Here is a 15,847-nt window from a genome sequence, read left to right on the forward strand (position 1 = left end):
AGTTTCCCTGGTTAGGATGACGTACAAGTACTACAAGTGTGTAAAAGTGATAAGTTAGCTGAGAGTGACAAAGAGATTAATTATGTCTTCTTGAAAGAAAATATCTATTACATTAACGCTAACATCCATCAAAAATAAGTATTTTGGTTTGCATTTATTTTTTAATAGAATTTGAATTGAAAACATCTTGCGCCTTCATCCCATACATGGCCGCCACTACAACGGTGTCCAGGTTGGTCCAGGTCTCTAGAGTCTAGGTTATAGGGACTCGAGATGACGTTTTCATGCTTTTAGAGCGCGCTCTTTTCAACCATAAACATCAAATGGTATTATTGTTTAGGAGAGATAATTAATAAACTTGTTGCATGGTTTATCTTTCCTCTTTTTCTTTTCACGTTGGAGAGAAAAAGAGAAAAGATTGACTGTGCAACAAGTTCAGCTAAAACGAAGGCCTAAATGTTTCAAACGATGGGGCAGGGCAGAATCAGTAGATGCTGATAATGCTGGTGTAGCTGGTGTAGTTATGTTATGCCCCTCTTGTGCGCTGCGGCTGCGAATCTGTCATCTTCATCTGTCTCCCCCATCCCCATTCCCCGCTGAGCTTATGCTGAATGCTCCGTGCTCCGTCTATATATTCTTATGTCTATGGTTCTGACGTATGTAACTGCTGATTTAACTCAAAATTGGAATTTGCAATTTGCAAAGTTATACAAAAATCTCTTACTTAATTAAAGCTACTTACTTAGTTATTGTAATAATTGCTTAATATAATATAATATAATATAATATAAATGTTTAATATCATTACAAATTACAAAATTGTGTGTATGTAACACAGAACTCAATATAGTAACAAGTATGAAACTGTTTAGTGTCGTTGAAGAAGAATGGCAAAAGTGATCGTAAAACGAGTACTTTGCAATTGTATTGTTTCAAGAAAATAGGTAGAAAAAAATAATAATCAAGTGATTTGCATGATATAGATCTTCGTTTATTGTGAAGATACTGCAGCTTTTTCTTTACACGTCCGAATGACAGTAATAAATTTATTATTAAGTGTTATTGTTAATAAAGCTGTATATATATATATACATACGGAAGTAAATTAAGTAAATTAACCATGTCTCATATTGCTGACAAAATTATACGAATCCTACACGAGTGTCATCCTAACAAAGACGATTTTGAGAATAAGACAAAAGACTCGAGTGAGTCGAAAGAATCAAGAAAGAAAATCGAGAAAGAAAAGTTGGAGAAAATCAAGAGTAATGCAGACAAATTTTTCGCAGATACACGATGCAACTATATAGCAAGTGTTGAATATGCTAGTTTAAATAAGATGCTGGCTCTGTGTAATTTAGAGGTATAGTTGAATCTTTAAATTGTGTAGATAAAGGAAATTATTCTACAAGACACGCACGTATACTTGGTATATTGTGATAACTGTTAAGAGATATATGCAATAATTTTTCAGATTGGCAACGAGATCACAGCTATTCATCATTTGGTTGAAGCTCACGCAGTGATACTTCGACAACACATTTTGCACAGATATCAAAAGACTCAATTGCGCGAGTCTGTGTGGAATGAACCTCAAATATATGGGCTGAGACCAACACATGTAAAGTTCGAGACAAAATTTACGGACAATAGTGAAGCGTTAAAAACGAAACTGTTAAACTTACCGAAAGGTAGGCAATACCACCTTTGTCTTTTATTGTATTTACCTTTTTGTACCTTACAACGTTATCAAGTTTTTCTAATTTTGTTCGCAGAATGGTACATGATTCAGGTTACTGCCCAGTATGAATCTCCAACTATATTAAGATACAAAAAGCGTACATCTAGCGTAATGCATGCTGTACATATTACGATACTTCCTACGGGTATGTCTGACATAGAACCATTGTGTATAACTGTACCAAGACCCGTGACGCAAGTGTCCTACGATATCTGCAAAGAGATTCAGAAACTATTGGATGATTACACATCCGCGCTAAAGACCACTTATACAAATCATAAGCAATATTGGATGATGCGTGCAGATCAAAACAATAAAATGAAGGTAAAGGAACTGGGGACTTGAAATTAGGCTAACATACATTTCGCATAAGGAACATTTTTAACTGATTAATTACAGATAGCTATAAATGGATTGGAGAATGTATGGTTGAGAGAATGGAGAGTATTATTTATGGCCGACCCTATTGAGAACTTGGAAATGGTAGATGAGATTCATCAAATGATTGACAAATTAATATCAGATTTCAAATCTCCGTAAGTAATACTTATCGAAATTTCGTTGTACTCATTGTGTTGTTGAAATATTAAATTTCATTGTTTTACTCTTTTAGCAACGAGATATCAAAAAGATGTAAGTGGCTGTTGAAGAAGGTATCCATAGGTGCAGGTTTTCTCACGCGTGAGGAAATAGCGCGTGCGATCAAGTTTCTACTTCCCGAACATGAAAAACTTGCAAACAACATCATTTTATCTATTTATGGGAAGTTACCATACATAAAAAAACTAGAGAATACAAAGCGGCAAACGTTGGTTCTAATTATTGACGAGGTAAACATACAATATGAGACATAAATTATGCGAAAGTACGAATTTATCCAAGTTTGTTTTGTATATAAAGTATATAATTGTTTTTTTTTTGTTCTTAATTTTTTCTTAAGCACATGGATTACATAGCGTTTGAAGCTATGGAAATTATTAAGAACCATCCTACTACCCGTTTCCCATCTCTACATGTAGCATATGCATTATTTAAAGAACACGAAGATACTATAGTGGATGGTTGTAAAATAATTAAAGCTAGGGAAGACATGGGAATTTGCGTAGTTAATCCTTCCGGTGATCTTGATAAAATGGAAAAACGTATGAAGCTTTTTCTGGACTTTTGGTTACCGCAGTGGAAAAGCTGTTATAATGCGCAACCTAGTGAAGAAATGTCTGAAGCGTTAATAAATCGTGACATTTTAATGTGAGATATTATTTCTCTATTAACAGTCCTTAATCTTTGTCAGAGATTGTACTTTGCTTCTCTTTTTCTCTTTTATACAGGTATACTGGTCATGGAAACGGCATAGAATATTTATCTGGAGAAGATATTGAAAGGATGAGAGTGAAGTCTACCGTTTTATTATTTGGATGTAGCAGCGTGAAACTACTTGTAATAGGTGGAAGATATCCACCTTACGGCGTTTCAAATCAATATTTAATAGGGTGCAGGTAAAAAGAATGTATTGAACTGTTATGTTTGTGTCATGTATAAGAATTTCTTTCCATTTAAATCTCTACAAGAGAAATCGCATGCCAAACGCTCCTTTTTCTCTCCCCAATCTGTACACATAAATGCATACAAACATACGTAGATACATATATACATATATAAAATATATATATGTTAATTTACAATTCAGTCCTTGCCTCTTGGGTATGCTGTGGGAAGTAACGGATGCAGATATCGATAAAATGACAACAAATTTCATGAGTAATTGGATTCCTTCGTCCTCGGAGAAATCATGGGCTGAGGTAGACATGGATAGTTGGAGTTCTGGTACTCTAAGTTAGTATTAGTATTTGATTGAAAATATAAATCATGCGTTTGCTTCCTCAATATCATATGCTCTCTCGATAACTTTGTAACTAAATTTTTCAGAATTTACGAAGAACGGAGCAAAGGATAAAACAAAAATGGAGCCAGAAATGTTAAGGGCAGTGGCAAAGTCTAAGAATAGTTGCTCGCATTATATGACGGCAGCTGCGATAGTAGTGCGAGGTTTGCCAATAAAAATAGTTTAAATCCTCGCTGATATCATTGATTATATATTTTTGCAACACTGATGTAAGAGATAGGTAATTTAAGTTTCTAAGTCGTGTATGTGTATAAAGCAACCGTTTGCCGAAAGACAAGATTACAGTAATTTCACTTGTGGAGCAAAGTTACATTTTAATTTTAATATTTTATAATGCGAAGATATCTCGGAGACGCATTTTTTATATAAAAATAATAAAAGTGAATTAAAAAATCGTTGTTTCGATTGATCGCTGCCTTCAAGCCGACTCAAGCTCAGATTACGGTCTTTGTTCACATAATAATCTGCGGTTCTGGTACAGAAGTGGAAATGCTCTTGTGCGGCAAAACCTGTCCGCCATTAATATATAATTCATCCTTCACGATAACGTCTTCTCCTAATACAGTTGTACCTTCCATTCGCACCCATCGTCCTACAACGCTTCTCCAGCCAACGATACAACTGTTAACATATTTTTAATTATCTTGACACGAATATTATGTATTCTATGAGGCTTCACACATATATTTACGATAAAACTAATACTTGCCCATCTAGCCAAGCATGCTCTTTTATCACAGCTGCTTTAAGAATAGTGCTTCGTTTAATACAACATCCGTCAGCCAAAGTGGCGCCAGGACCAATCGTGACGTTGGGTCCGATTCTACAATCCTTGCCAATTGTAGCCGTTGGATCTATCAAGACATTGCCCACTATACCAGGCCCGGAATAAAGCTGTTCGGGATGCTTTTGCCTCAATGAGGCAAGATACATAGACATTCCTGAATAAAGTTATGGACACTAAGTATATGATGGAACAAATAACTCGTACATAACATTGCCGTTTGAGAAAAAATTCTAATACGCGCAAGTATTTGCCTGTGAGAAAATCTTTAGGTTGTCCCACGTCCATCCAGAAGCCTGGCAATTCCATGGCGTATAACTCTCCATCCTGAGCCATGCTTGGAAAGACTTCCTTTTCGATACTCGTAGGTTTCAATTCTATTCTGTTTAATACGCTCGGATTAAGGATGTACATACCTATATTTTACAAAAAAGACAAGGAGAAGATATATATTATGTACGTGTGTATGGGCGCACGTGCACCGTGGCCACCGCGTGTGTTGTGTAAGACAATTCGTAAACGTTTTTCTAACCAAGTTTCAATCTTTTCACTACCATACCTGCGTTAATTTTATTAGATATAAACTCTTGTGGCTTTTCAATAAAGCTCTCAATCTTTCCATCTTCTCCATATACAACGACACCATACTTTGACGGCTCCTCTACTTTAGTGACAACTATAGTTCCCTCTTTACCATGATTCTCATGGAATTCGAGGAGCTGTTTAAAAGGAAAGTCGCAAATGATATCAGAGTTTAAAACAAAAAATGGATCATCACTGGCAGATAAATATTCACGCGCGAGCGCAAGTGGCCCAGCGGTACCCAATGGTTCCGGTTCATGAGAAAAGATAAGTCGTACTCCCAATTTCTTTGCCTCGTGAACCAACTCTTCTTCCATCTGCCGCGCCCGGTAGGAAACGGCCAATATAACTTCACTTACATTTGTCTGTACCTAACAAAAGAAGTTTAAGAAGAGAAGTGTATACCTTGGAAATGGATAAGGAAAATCATACTTTTACGACATTATACCATACTTGGTACTATGGACTTGGTAAGTCAATATTCAGAGTATTTAACTTAATATTTATACATACCAGTGCTTCAATCTGATGTAGAAGCATCGGTTTATTTGCAAACTCGACAAGTGGCTTAGGCCGACTTAAAGTAAGAGGTCGCAATCTGGTGCCATAACCACCCACAAGTATTAAAGCACGCATGGTTTGTAATTTCTTTCTTTTTTCATGCATTCCTACGAATATTCTGCAAAAACGTTATATATTACAATATAATAAAAACAAAGGTATTCTCTATTTGCAAAAGTTGTATAATCAATTTGCACGGTCTACACATTATAATAAATTTTGTTATGATACATCTATTATCAAATCATCATCTATTATTAATTATTAAATCACAATTTATGACGGAAGAAATTAACGACCTCCATTCTAAATTTGCAAAATGTAAAATTATATTTTACTCGATATTACTCTTGCGCATTTTATTTCACTACAATAAGTAAATTTATTTACTCTTATTTTGTTATTTCCATCCCAATACCTACATTACATCATTTATTTAGTAATTAATATAATAATTACCTGCATTACGCCGCGGTATTATTTATATTGCTTATTGCCCTCTTTGTTGCTGAAACACGCAATGTTACTACTTATGTTAACTACCGTCTACCGTCTTGTGGTCTTGTTAATGAAGACACTTTGATATAGGCCAAGGTATGGTATCTCGGCGACAAGACAATTGTTGCCACGCTTGCCACGTAAGATGCGCTAGAGGCCGATAGAGGCAAGTGCTACGTGGCTACGTGGCTACGTGTTCACCCGAACATATCCGTATTCCGTGTTTACGATAAGAACATTTCTTTCTCGCGAGATTACATTATCGATGCGATGCGATGCGATGCGATGCGAGTGAATGTAAAAAGCTGTATCACAAACATAAATCTGTAGCGTATCTTTTCTTTACGTGACCTCATTCACTTGTTGTCTCGCGAATTTCTGTGTCGCGGATAACTAATTAAACTAATTTGTCAGCAGCCCAGCGGTATCAGGTATCAGTGCCATCAGTGCCATCAGTATCACTGCAATCACTGGACCCTGGTCACCCTGGACCTGGACGGGCTGGACGGCCAGTGAGCCAGTGGACGCCATACGTCATACGTGGCTACTTTGGCAGTCCGTACCGCGTATCCATACTCCGTGCTCCGTACTGATACCGCGCGTCAATAATACCGACAATACCTGCCGCTGATGACAACGATCTTGCAATAATGTATATGTGCTTACTGTGCTTAGTGTCATCGGTTGGGTATTCGAATGCGAATTATTTATAACGACATATATCCAGAGACACTTGTCTTTTCACATATGACGTTAGACACTTGAACTGTCTATCAGTATATCTAAAGCCTAACCCTAACCTATAAGTATAACGCGACTAGCACACGAATATTAAACGAGCATGCGACTGATGCGACACGAGTCTCGACTCTCGAATATATCGCTCGATACGCGTGCAAACACTGCAAACTGCAACTTGCTGAGATAGCTAGGCGCGGTATGTAATCTGATAGGAAATTTTATATTAAACAAATTTACATGATTTGGTATGTTGTGTGTAATGTAAAAGGCTTCATTGTATACATTGCACAAGAGTGAAACTGTATTTATTTAGACAAATAAAATACAAAGAGTTGCATAAAGATAAAGAGCACGTTACACAATCATTTCCAGCTCTCGGGCATAGTCTATCGCGAGTGTTGCCAATTCAGAACTCGGGATAGGCTCCTCGGATTTTTTCTCGCTAGTCGTGGTAAAATAAAAATAGCCGTCCTTGGACAGATTCCAGTTCTTTTTGGTGGCAAACGCTTTTATGTCTTTCTCCGTGGTTAAATTGAGCATCCTTGCGGCATCCTGAATGGAAATTTTGTCGTATGCGCTTTCCATGCACGCGCCAATCTCGTCGCGAACGGTATTTAATAAAATGTCTATGAAGAAATTGTAGGATGCGGCGGGCACGTTACCCTTGGCCAGGAAAATCTTGTTGTACGAACCCTCCATCAAATACTGCTCCAAGCTTAGAGGATGCCTTATATAAACGTTTGACTGTATCTGATCGGACGGCAGGAGTTCCAGTTCCGTGTGAAATTCCGCGACGCGATTTTGCGACAGCAAAAACAAGAGATTCAGACCGAGAAGCTGATATTTGTAAGCCGACTCCATTAAACCGGATTTATAATCGAAATAGTAACACTTTAATTGCGCCATGTATCTCTCGAAGGAAGGTATATCCTCAGTGGCGATGCTCCATTGCGCTCCGATTTCCAATATGTCTCCTGCAGTTCAAACGAGATATATAAAAAGTTTCATTTCAATTATATTTCACTTATGTGACATATTATCGTTCTCACTCAACTACTTAGCTTACTAGCGATTAACGTACTTGCGATTAATAATTCATTTTGACTGGCCGTGCTATTTGACGTCGGGAGGAACATCAGGTGAGTGAGACCGATCTGTGCATGAAAATTATCACCAAATTGTCTCGATATTATATTATATTATATATTATATACTATCTATACTATACTATCAAACAAAATGCTACATATCTAAAAGCTGAAACGTCAAGAAGAATGATGATTAAAATTCGAAAACAAAGTCGACGGCAAATGATGACAATCCATTTCGACAATCCACAAGAGCGATGAGGTTATGAGGTATAAGATTGCTTATCAACAATTATCTCGCTCGATACTACGAATCAAGTATGTAATGTAAATTACCTTCAATTGGTTGAGCAATTCGCCACATTTCTTCAAATTGCACGGTGTTCTTGTCCATTCGCGTTTTAAATTCTGATATGAGGCAACAACATCCTCGAGGGCTGCCATCTTTAATCTCACCACGAAACACGATACATCGAGATGTGTCGAGACTGTCGAGATCGAGATATATGATCTCATTGTCAGATATGACGGGAAAAGCTCAAGGGTTTTAGTGAAAATTATAAAAATGGACACATTTACTAGATTTCGACAAATAAAATTGTAGATACTCTAGTGTGTTTCCTCACTTTTGTAATTTTCACCTCGTTACAAGATATATGTATGTGTAGATATGTATAATTATAATGTACATACATACACACGCGGTCATTAAAGGTGCGATTTCACGATGACGCTCGACGCTGGATTCGAGCGTCAAATCTGGTCACGTGATAGATTTCAGCCAATCCAGTGGTTAGGTTATATTTCGCGTCCCTCTGAATCTAATCACGTGACCAGATTTGACGCTCGAATCCAGCGTCGAGCGTCATCGTGAAATCGCACCTTAATGCCTGGACACCGAAAATTGGATGCGTTTCGGAAACTCACTCACTCTTCGTCTCTCTTTCTAAAGACCTGTGTCCACGATGCTAGAACTACTTGGATCGTGGACACATCAATTCACATCAATTTTGCATCCAAGTTCAGTGTGTGTCCACTGTCCACGATCCAAGTTTCAGTAATGCTGCGTTCCTACTATACGCGTCGCGCGTCGCGTCATGTGTCGTTAACCAATCTGAACATCCCGTCACAAATAATGTAATAAAATACGATGTGTTGATTGGTCGTGACGGATGACGCGACGCGCGACGCGTATAGTGGGAACGCAGCATAACTTTTCCTCGGTCCGAGAACTAATTGGACCAAGTTCTAGCATCGTGGACACAGGCACAGGCCTTAGGGCCAATTTCATCAACGTCGGTGAGCTTAACCGACGGTTAAAGTTAGCAGGATTGACCAATAGAAAGCAGGGTGGATTCATTTCTATTGGTCAATCCTGCTAACTTTAACCGTCGGTTAAGCTAACCGTGGTTGGTGAAATTGCCCCTTAGGCTGAGTTTCCACTGAGCGCGTCACGCGTCGCGTCATTCGTCGCAACCAATCAAAACATCCCATTTTATTACATTACTTGTGACGGAATGTTTAGATTGGTTAACGACAGACGACGCGACGCGTGACGCGCTCAGTGGAAACTCAGCCTTAATGACCGCGTGTGTAATACATACATCAGAACGCGCCCATCGGCCATCATTGAAGAATCACGAGATATGAATATCTAGATGCACATATGAGGCGTTCGGTCTGAAAGTGCCTAACTTCAGGCGCGAGGGCGCAACCAGCGGCAAGTGTGTGTATTACTCGCATTTGTGACGTACTTCGCGATGCGCGTTTGTTCAAGTAGGGCGATCTTTACCGGCCTTCTACTTCCTTGTGTACTTCCTCTTCTCGTGACTTGATACAATGGCGTCCGGAGTAAGTAGCTTTCACGCGGTTTTTCACCGGTCAGCATCCGCGTCGTGGCGCGCCAACGCCGGCGCTAAATTGTCGGAAAACGAAGCCTACATAATGCCTTATCCGTTGCACTGTGAATTTTTTCCAGATTCTCTACACGTACCCGGAAAATTTCCGAGCCTATAAGGCTCTGATAGCGGCTCAGTTCTCCGGCACCCAGATCAAAGTTGCCCAAGACTTCGTTTTCGGCGAGACTAACAAGAGCGAAGCGTTTCTGAAGAAGTTTCCGTTGGGAAAGGTAAATAGAATCATTCGCGAACGATTACATTCGCTCGCGACTTTCTCATGAATCTGTTCATTTCATTTTATTTTGTGTGCAGTACGTGTAGTTGACATGCTGTTCCTCTTGTCACATATGACGAGAAGCTATAAAATACTTTATTACTCGTACTTTTGATTTATAACAAATTATTGCAAAATACTATCCAGATAATGTTCTTTTTTTACGTTCCAACTGTTTTCATGATTTTCATATTTAGAGGATTCTATATAAAAATATAACTCTTCATATGGTATGGTTAGAATAAATATTGATGCTAATATTTTTACACATAGGAATATCTTTTATTCAATTTTGCATAATAGACCAAGTAAAATAATGCAATGATTAATTTTTTATATTGGAAGTGAATAAGAAAAAGTAAAGGAAAAAGAATAGAAGAGCAGCAGAGAAGGGTGCAGAGAAAAGAGAGAAAAAGAGAGAAAGTTTTTATATACAAGTGTTTATAAATTGTTAAATTTATTAGTAACGTGGAATACAAGCACCTTTCTCAGTTGCGCTAGCTGTACAAATTATAATATTGTAATGATAGAAAACATTTCAACATATGTATAATTTTTAAGGTCCCAGCGTTTGAAACATGTGATGGAACATATATCACGGAAAGCAATGCAATTGCTTATTATGGTGAGATTTCTCTAAAAAAAGAAAAAAAAGAATTTATATATATATATATATATATATATTTTTATTTTCTTCTGTTATTTATTTATAAAACATATGCCATATTTATAGTGGCTAATGAACAATTAAGAGGAAAAACTGATATTGAACGCTCGTTGGTTATCCAATGGCTAGGCTTTGCTGATTCTGAAATTCTTCCTGCCAGCTGCGCTTGGGTATTTCCTTTACTTGGAATAATGCCATATCATAAACAGGTATTGTTGAAAAATTTTTTCTGTATTAGTCACATCATTGATTTGATCTTGCATACATGTATCCTCCTTCAAAGGCAAAATTGGCATAATTATATAGCCAGTTTTTGTAACTCAGAGAGGTAGATTAAACTTATATGCGTATTATATTTACATGCTTATATACATGGCATGTGCTTTTACAATACCGCATATACATTTGTCTTTGTACAATTATATCAATTATGCTCACGCGTGTACACACACACACACACACACACACACACAATAAAATTTTAATGTAAAACGCTAATATAACATTGGTTGATCAAATTTATATGATTCCTTTTAGACTGTGGAGCATGCTAAGGAGGACATAAATAAAGCACTCACTGCTTTGAACTCTCATTTGCTTACACGGACTTACTTAGTGGGAGAACGATTGACTCTGGCGGATATCTGTGTAGCTATGACATTGCTGCATTTGTATCAATATATTCTTGAACCGGAGCTGCGTAAGCCTTATCAGAATGTAAATCGATGGTTTCAAACGGTCATCTATCAACCTGAATCCATTGCTGTAATTGGTGCCTTTAAACTGGCGGATAAGACTATTGAATATGATGCTAAGAAATTTGCAGAAACTCAGGGAAAGGTTATTAATAAACTATATTAATGCGCGCGCGCGCGTGTGTCCGTGTGCGTGTGTGTTACAGTAAAGATTATATATAATACATCGTAAATTACCTTATACAGAGTTCGAAAAAAGAAAAAAAGGAGAAAGAGTCCAAGAAGGAAGCAAAGGAGCCAAAAGAACCCAAGGAGTCGAAGAAAGAATCTAAAGTTGTAGCAGAGAAAACCCCAGCAGCAGAAGACGAAGCCGACGCAACGGAAGAGGCTTTAGCTGCCGAGCCGAAAAAGACGAATCCGTTTGCTTCGATGCCTAAAAGCTCGTTTGACCTTGATGATTTTAAACGATTTTACTCCAATGAAGATGAATCTAAATCGATTCCTTATTTCTGGCAGAAGTTTGACTCGGAAAATTATAGTATTTGGCTCAGCGAATACAAGTACAATAATGAACTAACTAAGGTATGCTTAGGTACTTGTTTGAGAAATATTTGAAGAATTGAAAAGTATTGTATACTTAATTAACATATGTTCCTCTTGTGGTTGTATAGGTTTTCATGTCCTGCAATTTAATCAGTGGTATGTACCAGCGGTTAGATTCGTTGAGAAAAGGTGCATTTGCCAGTGCCTGTATATTCGGGAAAGATAACGACAATACGATCAGTGGCATTTGGGTCTGGCGGGGACAAGATCTTGTTTTTACGGTACGTTTTGTGCAAGCATAGTTTGAATGAATATACATATATGAAGGGTATAGGAGAAAAACAATCAATATCCATTCGGAGTAATTCCGAGAAAAACGCAATTTTAAGTTTTAAGACATCAGATATCTTTAGCAAGTTATTGAAAAAAGTACTGAATGTAAGAACGCATAGTGTTTACATTGTATATTGGAATCTGATAGTTCTTCCTCACAAGTGCGTAGATTATGAACGTTTTTTCCCCAGCACGGTCCATCTCGGCTTTAGTTCCAATGAATTGCAACTGTTTTTTATCAAAACAGATAAGGATTATGAAAGTTCTTTAAAAATGCTACAAGATAGCATGATTAGATCAATTTTGACAAGAAGTAGTTTTCCCTTGTACTCTTCGTGTGTGTGTGTGTGTGTGTGTAAAGAATATTTGTGAATAAAAAGTAAATATACATTTCTTTTTTTTTAGCTGAGTCCAGATTGGCAAGTGGATTACGAATCTTACAGTTGGACAAAACTTGATCCATCTAAAGAAGAAACAAAGGAGTTGGTCAAGCAATATTTTAGTTGGACTGGCACAGACAAAGAGGGACGCAAATTCAATCAAGGAAAAGTTTTCAAGTAAACCTTGAATCAAATAAGAAGATAAAATAAAAATAAAAACCCTATTCGAATGAAATAAATCTAAAGAAATGATAAAAAGTTTGCATATGCCCTTAAAAATCCTGCATTTAAGAGGATAAAAATCAGCACCCAGGATCTCTTTCGCCTAAATACATATTCCTTTCCCTCAATCTTTACTTAATATGAAATCTTTTGTATACATAGTCCATCTACATTGCTTTATCGCTTTATAATATATATTTTTAGTTTTCAAAAAGAGATTTTATCGTGTATGTGAATACACATACGTATGATATATACACTCACTCACTCACATACACTTTTTCTCACACGCACGCACACAACAAACATATACACACGCGCGCGCGTATCATACGTGTGTATTTATATATAATATAAATGTAATAAAGATAAATATTTAGAATTTATATTATGCAGAAAATTGTATTATTTTCATATTCACGATTTTATTATTTTTCATATACATCTCGAATCATTATTCTCGATCAGTCAATACGAGCTGTGAATTCTTAAATTGAGTGAATCTCCGATTCTAGAAAAGATATGACATATGCATGTACAAGTAGAGCAAATTGATATTTTGCGCTCTGTTAAATTTATGAAAAAATTTATGTAATAATTTTATTATAAAGAAATAATTTTGTTGCAGTCAATGACCATTTGATTTGGTATTTTCACGAGAGATGATACAATACTTGGGTTATTCCATGTATATTTTCCATTCTGAGTTGTTTAAGAATTGTTATATATGTAACATATGTATGTACTTCATACATGCTTAACGTTTTAAAAAGCTATATGGATAATTTTTTTGATATCGATATAAACATGTATTTTCACAGAAATAAATTGGATATTGTTAAAGTCCTAAAACGACACGTTCTATCTTCTCAACTGATAAAAATATTTGTATATTAATTAAACAAACGAAGAATATTGAATAATTTTTTATTTAAACAAAAGTTGCGAGTTATTTTACGAGGTACTAGGATAATTTTGCGAGACGAAATGAAATATACAGCAACAAAGTTTGTTTCGTAACAAAGATTCATGGTTTATTGTATATTTACAATATACAAATTAATTGAAAATATTTCTACTTATTCTTAGAAGCCTTTCATGTCCATCCATTCTTTAACACGACTAACGCAGTCACCTTTAAATTTAATTATACCTGCAAATTCGTGTATCTGACTAGCAAGTTTTTTTCTCATGCGTTCCTCTAGGTATCGCTTCATATCGCGTTCCAATGCCCATATATCTCCTTGAATTTTAGTAATTTCTGTAACTTTTTTAGCTCCTCTGAGATTTCTAGTCAAATACACAGGCTGCATGTAATTTTTTGTACGTTCTACAAAATAGGAATAATCCGTGGGCAAGGCTGTTAAACAAAGAAAAAAAAAAGAAAATACGTTACTCCAAGGTGCTACCCAAGTACATGCATTTTTTATGCAAAAGATGCGATGTACGAATAAAATGTATTTGATATTTGTCGTTTACCAGACGCTGGTTTATAGCCGGATGAGAATTTGATATCTCCAGTAGCTGGTTTAGGTATAATTTTGTATCTGAGGACACGCTCTACATATTTCCACTCGGTTGGATCTTTTGTTATCTCGTAATCTGTATAATCTTCAGGTGTTGTATATTTGGAAGACGATTTATAACTACCCCATCTCTGTTGAATCTGAAAGACAAAAGTGATTTGTAAGAAGCTTCATATATATATATATATATATATATATATAGATATATTACATTGATAATGTCAATATTTATATTAACTTAGGCAAGTTGATACAATTTATCGCTATTTAGGTAAAAAACGTGAAAATCTTTGCATGTTTATGATAGACTTGTAAAAATTATATTTCTCATACACATGATAAAACGATGATATATGTATACATGGCCATGATTGTTTCAAGATTCACTGATATTATTTACAACTCACACACATAATTGCAATAAATCTTGGATTTTTCATTACACGAACTGTCAAAGAACTCTACATTTGTAGACAGTGATACTTGTTAGTAAAAGTTGACTCGCGAGACGGATATTTTCACAGATATTAATCGAATTGATGACGATGTCCAAGTCACCAAACCTTTCATCGCGGCCGGGTTGAGCCGTCGTCTCGTCCCGAGAGGGTCCCGAGTGTCCCGACTGTCGACTCCCGCGAGTCCCGCGGTTGATCACGCGCGCTTAACGGCGATCGATCAACATTGCGCGGGGATGGTTAACGAGTCGACAATAACAATAACAAATACGCCCATGACTATTTGGCGAGAATGGGGAGTGATGGGGAGAGAAAGAGAGAGCGAGACAGAGAAAGAAAGACCCTTTGATGACGATGTCGTCCCAAATCCCAAGGTAATTAGGTACGCCGAGGTTAACGCGTGGTAGAAAGTCACGGTGCGAACTCATTTCGAGAAATCTGGCACGTACCTGAGGCCCCAGGAACGCGACTCGCGGCGTCGCGGCGCGATACAGGGGCTGCACAGGCCCCGGGAATCCCGGGACCGCCGCGAGGTTACCGCGTGCGAGAATCCGAAGGGCGGCCATTTTGGGGACTTTGGTAAATAAGGGTCGGTCGGTCGGTCGACTGTCGCCGTCGCGGTGTCGGTGGCCGCCATTGATGCGCACCGTACGGGTACGGGCGTACGCGTACGACGTACGAGACGACGGGCGCGTCCTCCCTTTCGTGCTCTCTTTCGTCAGCGCGGCCGAGTCGCCGTCCGCCGAGTGCCGAGTCTGGAGCGCGAGTCTCGTATCGCGGGCAACCGCGTGCAAACTCGCGCCGCTATTCGTTAATCGTTTTTCTCGCTCGGGCATCAGGCCCGTGAGGCCCGTCAGCCCGTCAGCCCGTGGCCACCGCTGCTGCCGCCGCCGCCGTCGTCGACGACGACGACGACGACAACGACAAGGCCGACGAAGGCGACGAAGCCGATTTCG

At 37.7% G+C, this 15,847-nt stretch overlaps 5 protein-coding genes and 1 long non-coding RNA gene across 8 annotated transcripts; 3 read left to right on the forward strand and 3 right to left on the reverse strand.

The window, feature by feature from the left end:
* Positions 1 to 662: 662 nt before the first annotated feature.
* Positions 663 to 4,039, forward strand: Sse (extra spindle pole bodies like 1, separase). Of its 3 annotated transcripts, none has more exons than XM_071719787.1 (10): positions 663 to 1,208; positions 1,290 to 1,363; positions 1,475 to 1,691; positions 1,776 to 2,065; positions 2,141 to 2,277; positions 2,355 to 2,571; positions 2,682 to 2,989; positions 3,070 to 3,237; positions 3,429 to 3,574; positions 3,668 to 4,039. In XM_071719787.1, the coding sequence occupies exons 1-10, from the start codon at positions 1,121 to 1,123 to the stop codon at positions 3,808 to 3,810; spliced, it is 1,788 nt and encodes a 595-aa protein (XP_071575888.1). In that variant the 5' UTR covers positions 663 to 1,120; the 3' UTR covers positions 3,811 to 4,039. The 3 variants fall into 3 exon arrangements, with proteins under 3 accessions (XP_071575888.1, XP_071575889.1, XP_071575887.1); XM_071719788.1 differs by having other exon boundaries at positions 663 to 944; XM_071719786.1 differs by having other exon boundaries at positions 663 to 1,363.
* Gmppb (GDP-mannose pyrophosphorylase B) lies at positions 3,812 to 6,493 on the reverse strand. The gene is made up of 6 exons (XM_071719792.1): positions 6,031 to 6,493; positions 5,524 to 5,689; positions 4,988 to 5,381; positions 4,683 to 4,844; positions 4,354 to 4,585; positions 3,812 to 4,265 (listed from the first exon to the last, which is right to left on the reverse strand). Exons 2-6 carry the CDS (start codon positions 5,674 to 5,676, stop codon positions 4,097 to 4,099), a joined length of 1,110 nt encoding a protein of 369 aa, XP_071575893.1. The 5' UTR covers positions 5,677 to 5,689; positions 6,031 to 6,493; the 3' UTR covers positions 3,812 to 4,096.
* LOC139781013 (uncharacterized) lies at positions 6,257 to 7,157 on the forward strand. Its single transcript, XR_011720393.1, has 2 exons — positions 6,257 to 6,395; positions 6,487 to 7,157. It is a non-coding gene; the product is annotated as an uncharacterized lncRNA (long non-coding RNA).
* Rpn12 (regulatory particle non-ATPase 12) lies at positions 7,085 to 8,378 on the reverse strand. The gene is made up of 3 exons (XM_071719793.1): positions 8,235 to 8,378; positions 7,892 to 7,964; positions 7,085 to 7,784 (listed from the first exon to the last, which is right to left on the reverse strand). The coding sequence occupies exons 1-3, from the start codon at positions 8,340 to 8,342 to the stop codon at positions 7,165 to 7,167; spliced, it is 801 nt and encodes a 266-aa protein (XP_071575894.1). The 5' UTR covers positions 8,343 to 8,378; the 3' UTR covers positions 7,085 to 7,164.
* A 1,221-nt stretch (positions 8,379 to 9,599) lies between these two features.
* On the forward strand, positions 9,600 to 13,296 carry Eef1gamma (elongation factor 1-gamma). Its single transcript, XM_071719743.1, has 8 exons — positions 9,600 to 9,749; positions 9,877 to 10,026; positions 10,632 to 10,695; positions 10,804 to 10,946; positions 11,275 to 11,577; positions 11,679 to 12,014; positions 12,104 to 12,256; positions 12,714 to 13,296. The coding sequence occupies exons 1-8, from the start codon at positions 9,738 to 9,740 to the stop codon at positions 12,867 to 12,869; spliced, it is 1,317 nt and encodes a 438-aa protein (XP_071575844.1). The 5' UTR covers positions 9,600 to 9,737; the 3' UTR covers positions 12,870 to 13,296.
* Positions 13,297 to 13,918: 622 nt separating this feature from the next.
* Positions 13,919 to 15,727, reverse strand: Mrpl49 (mitochondrial ribosomal protein L49). The gene is made up of 3 exons (XM_071719747.1): positions 15,341 to 15,727; positions 14,390 to 14,576; positions 13,919 to 14,270 (listed from the first exon to the last, which is right to left on the reverse strand). The coding sequence occupies exons 1-3, from the start codon at positions 15,725 to 15,727 to the stop codon at positions 13,996 to 13,998; spliced, it is 849 nt and encodes a 282-aa protein (XP_071575848.1). The 3' UTR covers positions 13,919 to 13,995.
* Between the last annotated feature and the right edge of the window lie 120 nt (positions 15,728 to 15,847).

This window comes from Temnothorax nylanderi, unplaced genomic scaffold (genome assembly GCF_030848795.1).
Source record: "Temnothorax nylanderi isolate EJ_2023f unplaced genomic scaffold, tnyl_v1.0 TNYL_tig0309_pilon, whole genome shotgun sequence".
NCBI lineage: Eukaryota > Metazoa > Arthropoda > Insecta > Hymenoptera > Formicidae > Temnothorax > Temnothorax nylanderi.

Bases quoted from the DNA above. Each gene is read 5' to 3' on its own strand.
- Sse (XM_071719786.1), top strand. From the start codon at position 1,121: ATGTCTCATATTGCTGACAAAATTATACGAATCCTACACGAGTGTCAT. The intron at 3,238-3,428 runs GTAAAAAGAATG...TTTACAATTCAG, and splicing joins CAATATTTAATAGGGTGCAG to TCCTTGCCTCTTGGGTATGC. The intron at 3,575-3,667 runs GTTAGTATTAGT...TAAATTTTTCAG, and splicing joins TTGGAGTTCTGGTACTCTAA to AATTTACGAAGAACGGAGCA.
- Gmppb (XM_071719792.1), bottom strand. From the start codon at position 5,676: ATGCATGAAAAAAGAAAGAAATTACAAACCATGCGTGCTTTAATACTT. The intron at 5,382-5,523 runs GTATGTATAAAT...TTCTTTTGTTAG, and splicing joins TACATCAGATTGAAGCACTG to GTACAGACAAATGTAAGTGA. The intron at 4,266-4,353 runs GCAAGTATTAGT...ATATGTTAACAG, and splicing joins GAGCATGCTTGGCTAGATGG to TTGTATCGTTGGCTGGAGAA.
- Rpn12 (XM_071719793.1), bottom strand. From the start codon at position 8,342: ATGGCAGCCCTCGAGGATGTTGTTGCCTCATATCAGAATTTAAAACGC. The intron at 7,965-8,234 runs GTAATTTACATT...TTTCATGCACAG, and splicing joins AATTGCTCAACCAATTGAAG to ATCGGTCTCACTCACCTGAT. The intron at 7,785-7,891 runs GTACGTTAATCG...TTTGAACTGCAG, and splicing joins AAATGAATTATTAATCGCAA to GAGACATATTGGAAATCGGA.
- Eef1gamma (XM_071719743.1), top strand. The intron at 10,027-10,631 runs GTAAATAGAATC...ATAATTTTTAAG, and splicing joins AGAAGTTTCCGTTGGGAAAG to GTCCCAGCGTTTGAAACATG. The intron at 10,947-11,274 runs GTATTGTTGAAA...GATTCCTTTTAG, and splicing joins TAATGCCATATCATAAACAG to ACTGTGGAGCATGCTAAGGA.
- Mrpl49 (XM_071719747.1), bottom strand. From the start codon at position 15,727: ATGCCCGAGCGAGAAAAACGATTAACGAATAGCGGCGCGAGTTTGCAC. The intron at 14,577-15,340 runs GTACGTGCCAGA...TTTGTCTTTCAG, and splicing joins TCGCGTTCCTGGGGCCTCAG to ATTCAACAGAGATGGGGTAG. The intron at 14,271-14,389 runs GTAAACGACAAA...TTTGTTTAACAG, and splicing joins CGGCTATAAACCAGCGTCTG to CCTTGCCCACGGATTATTCC.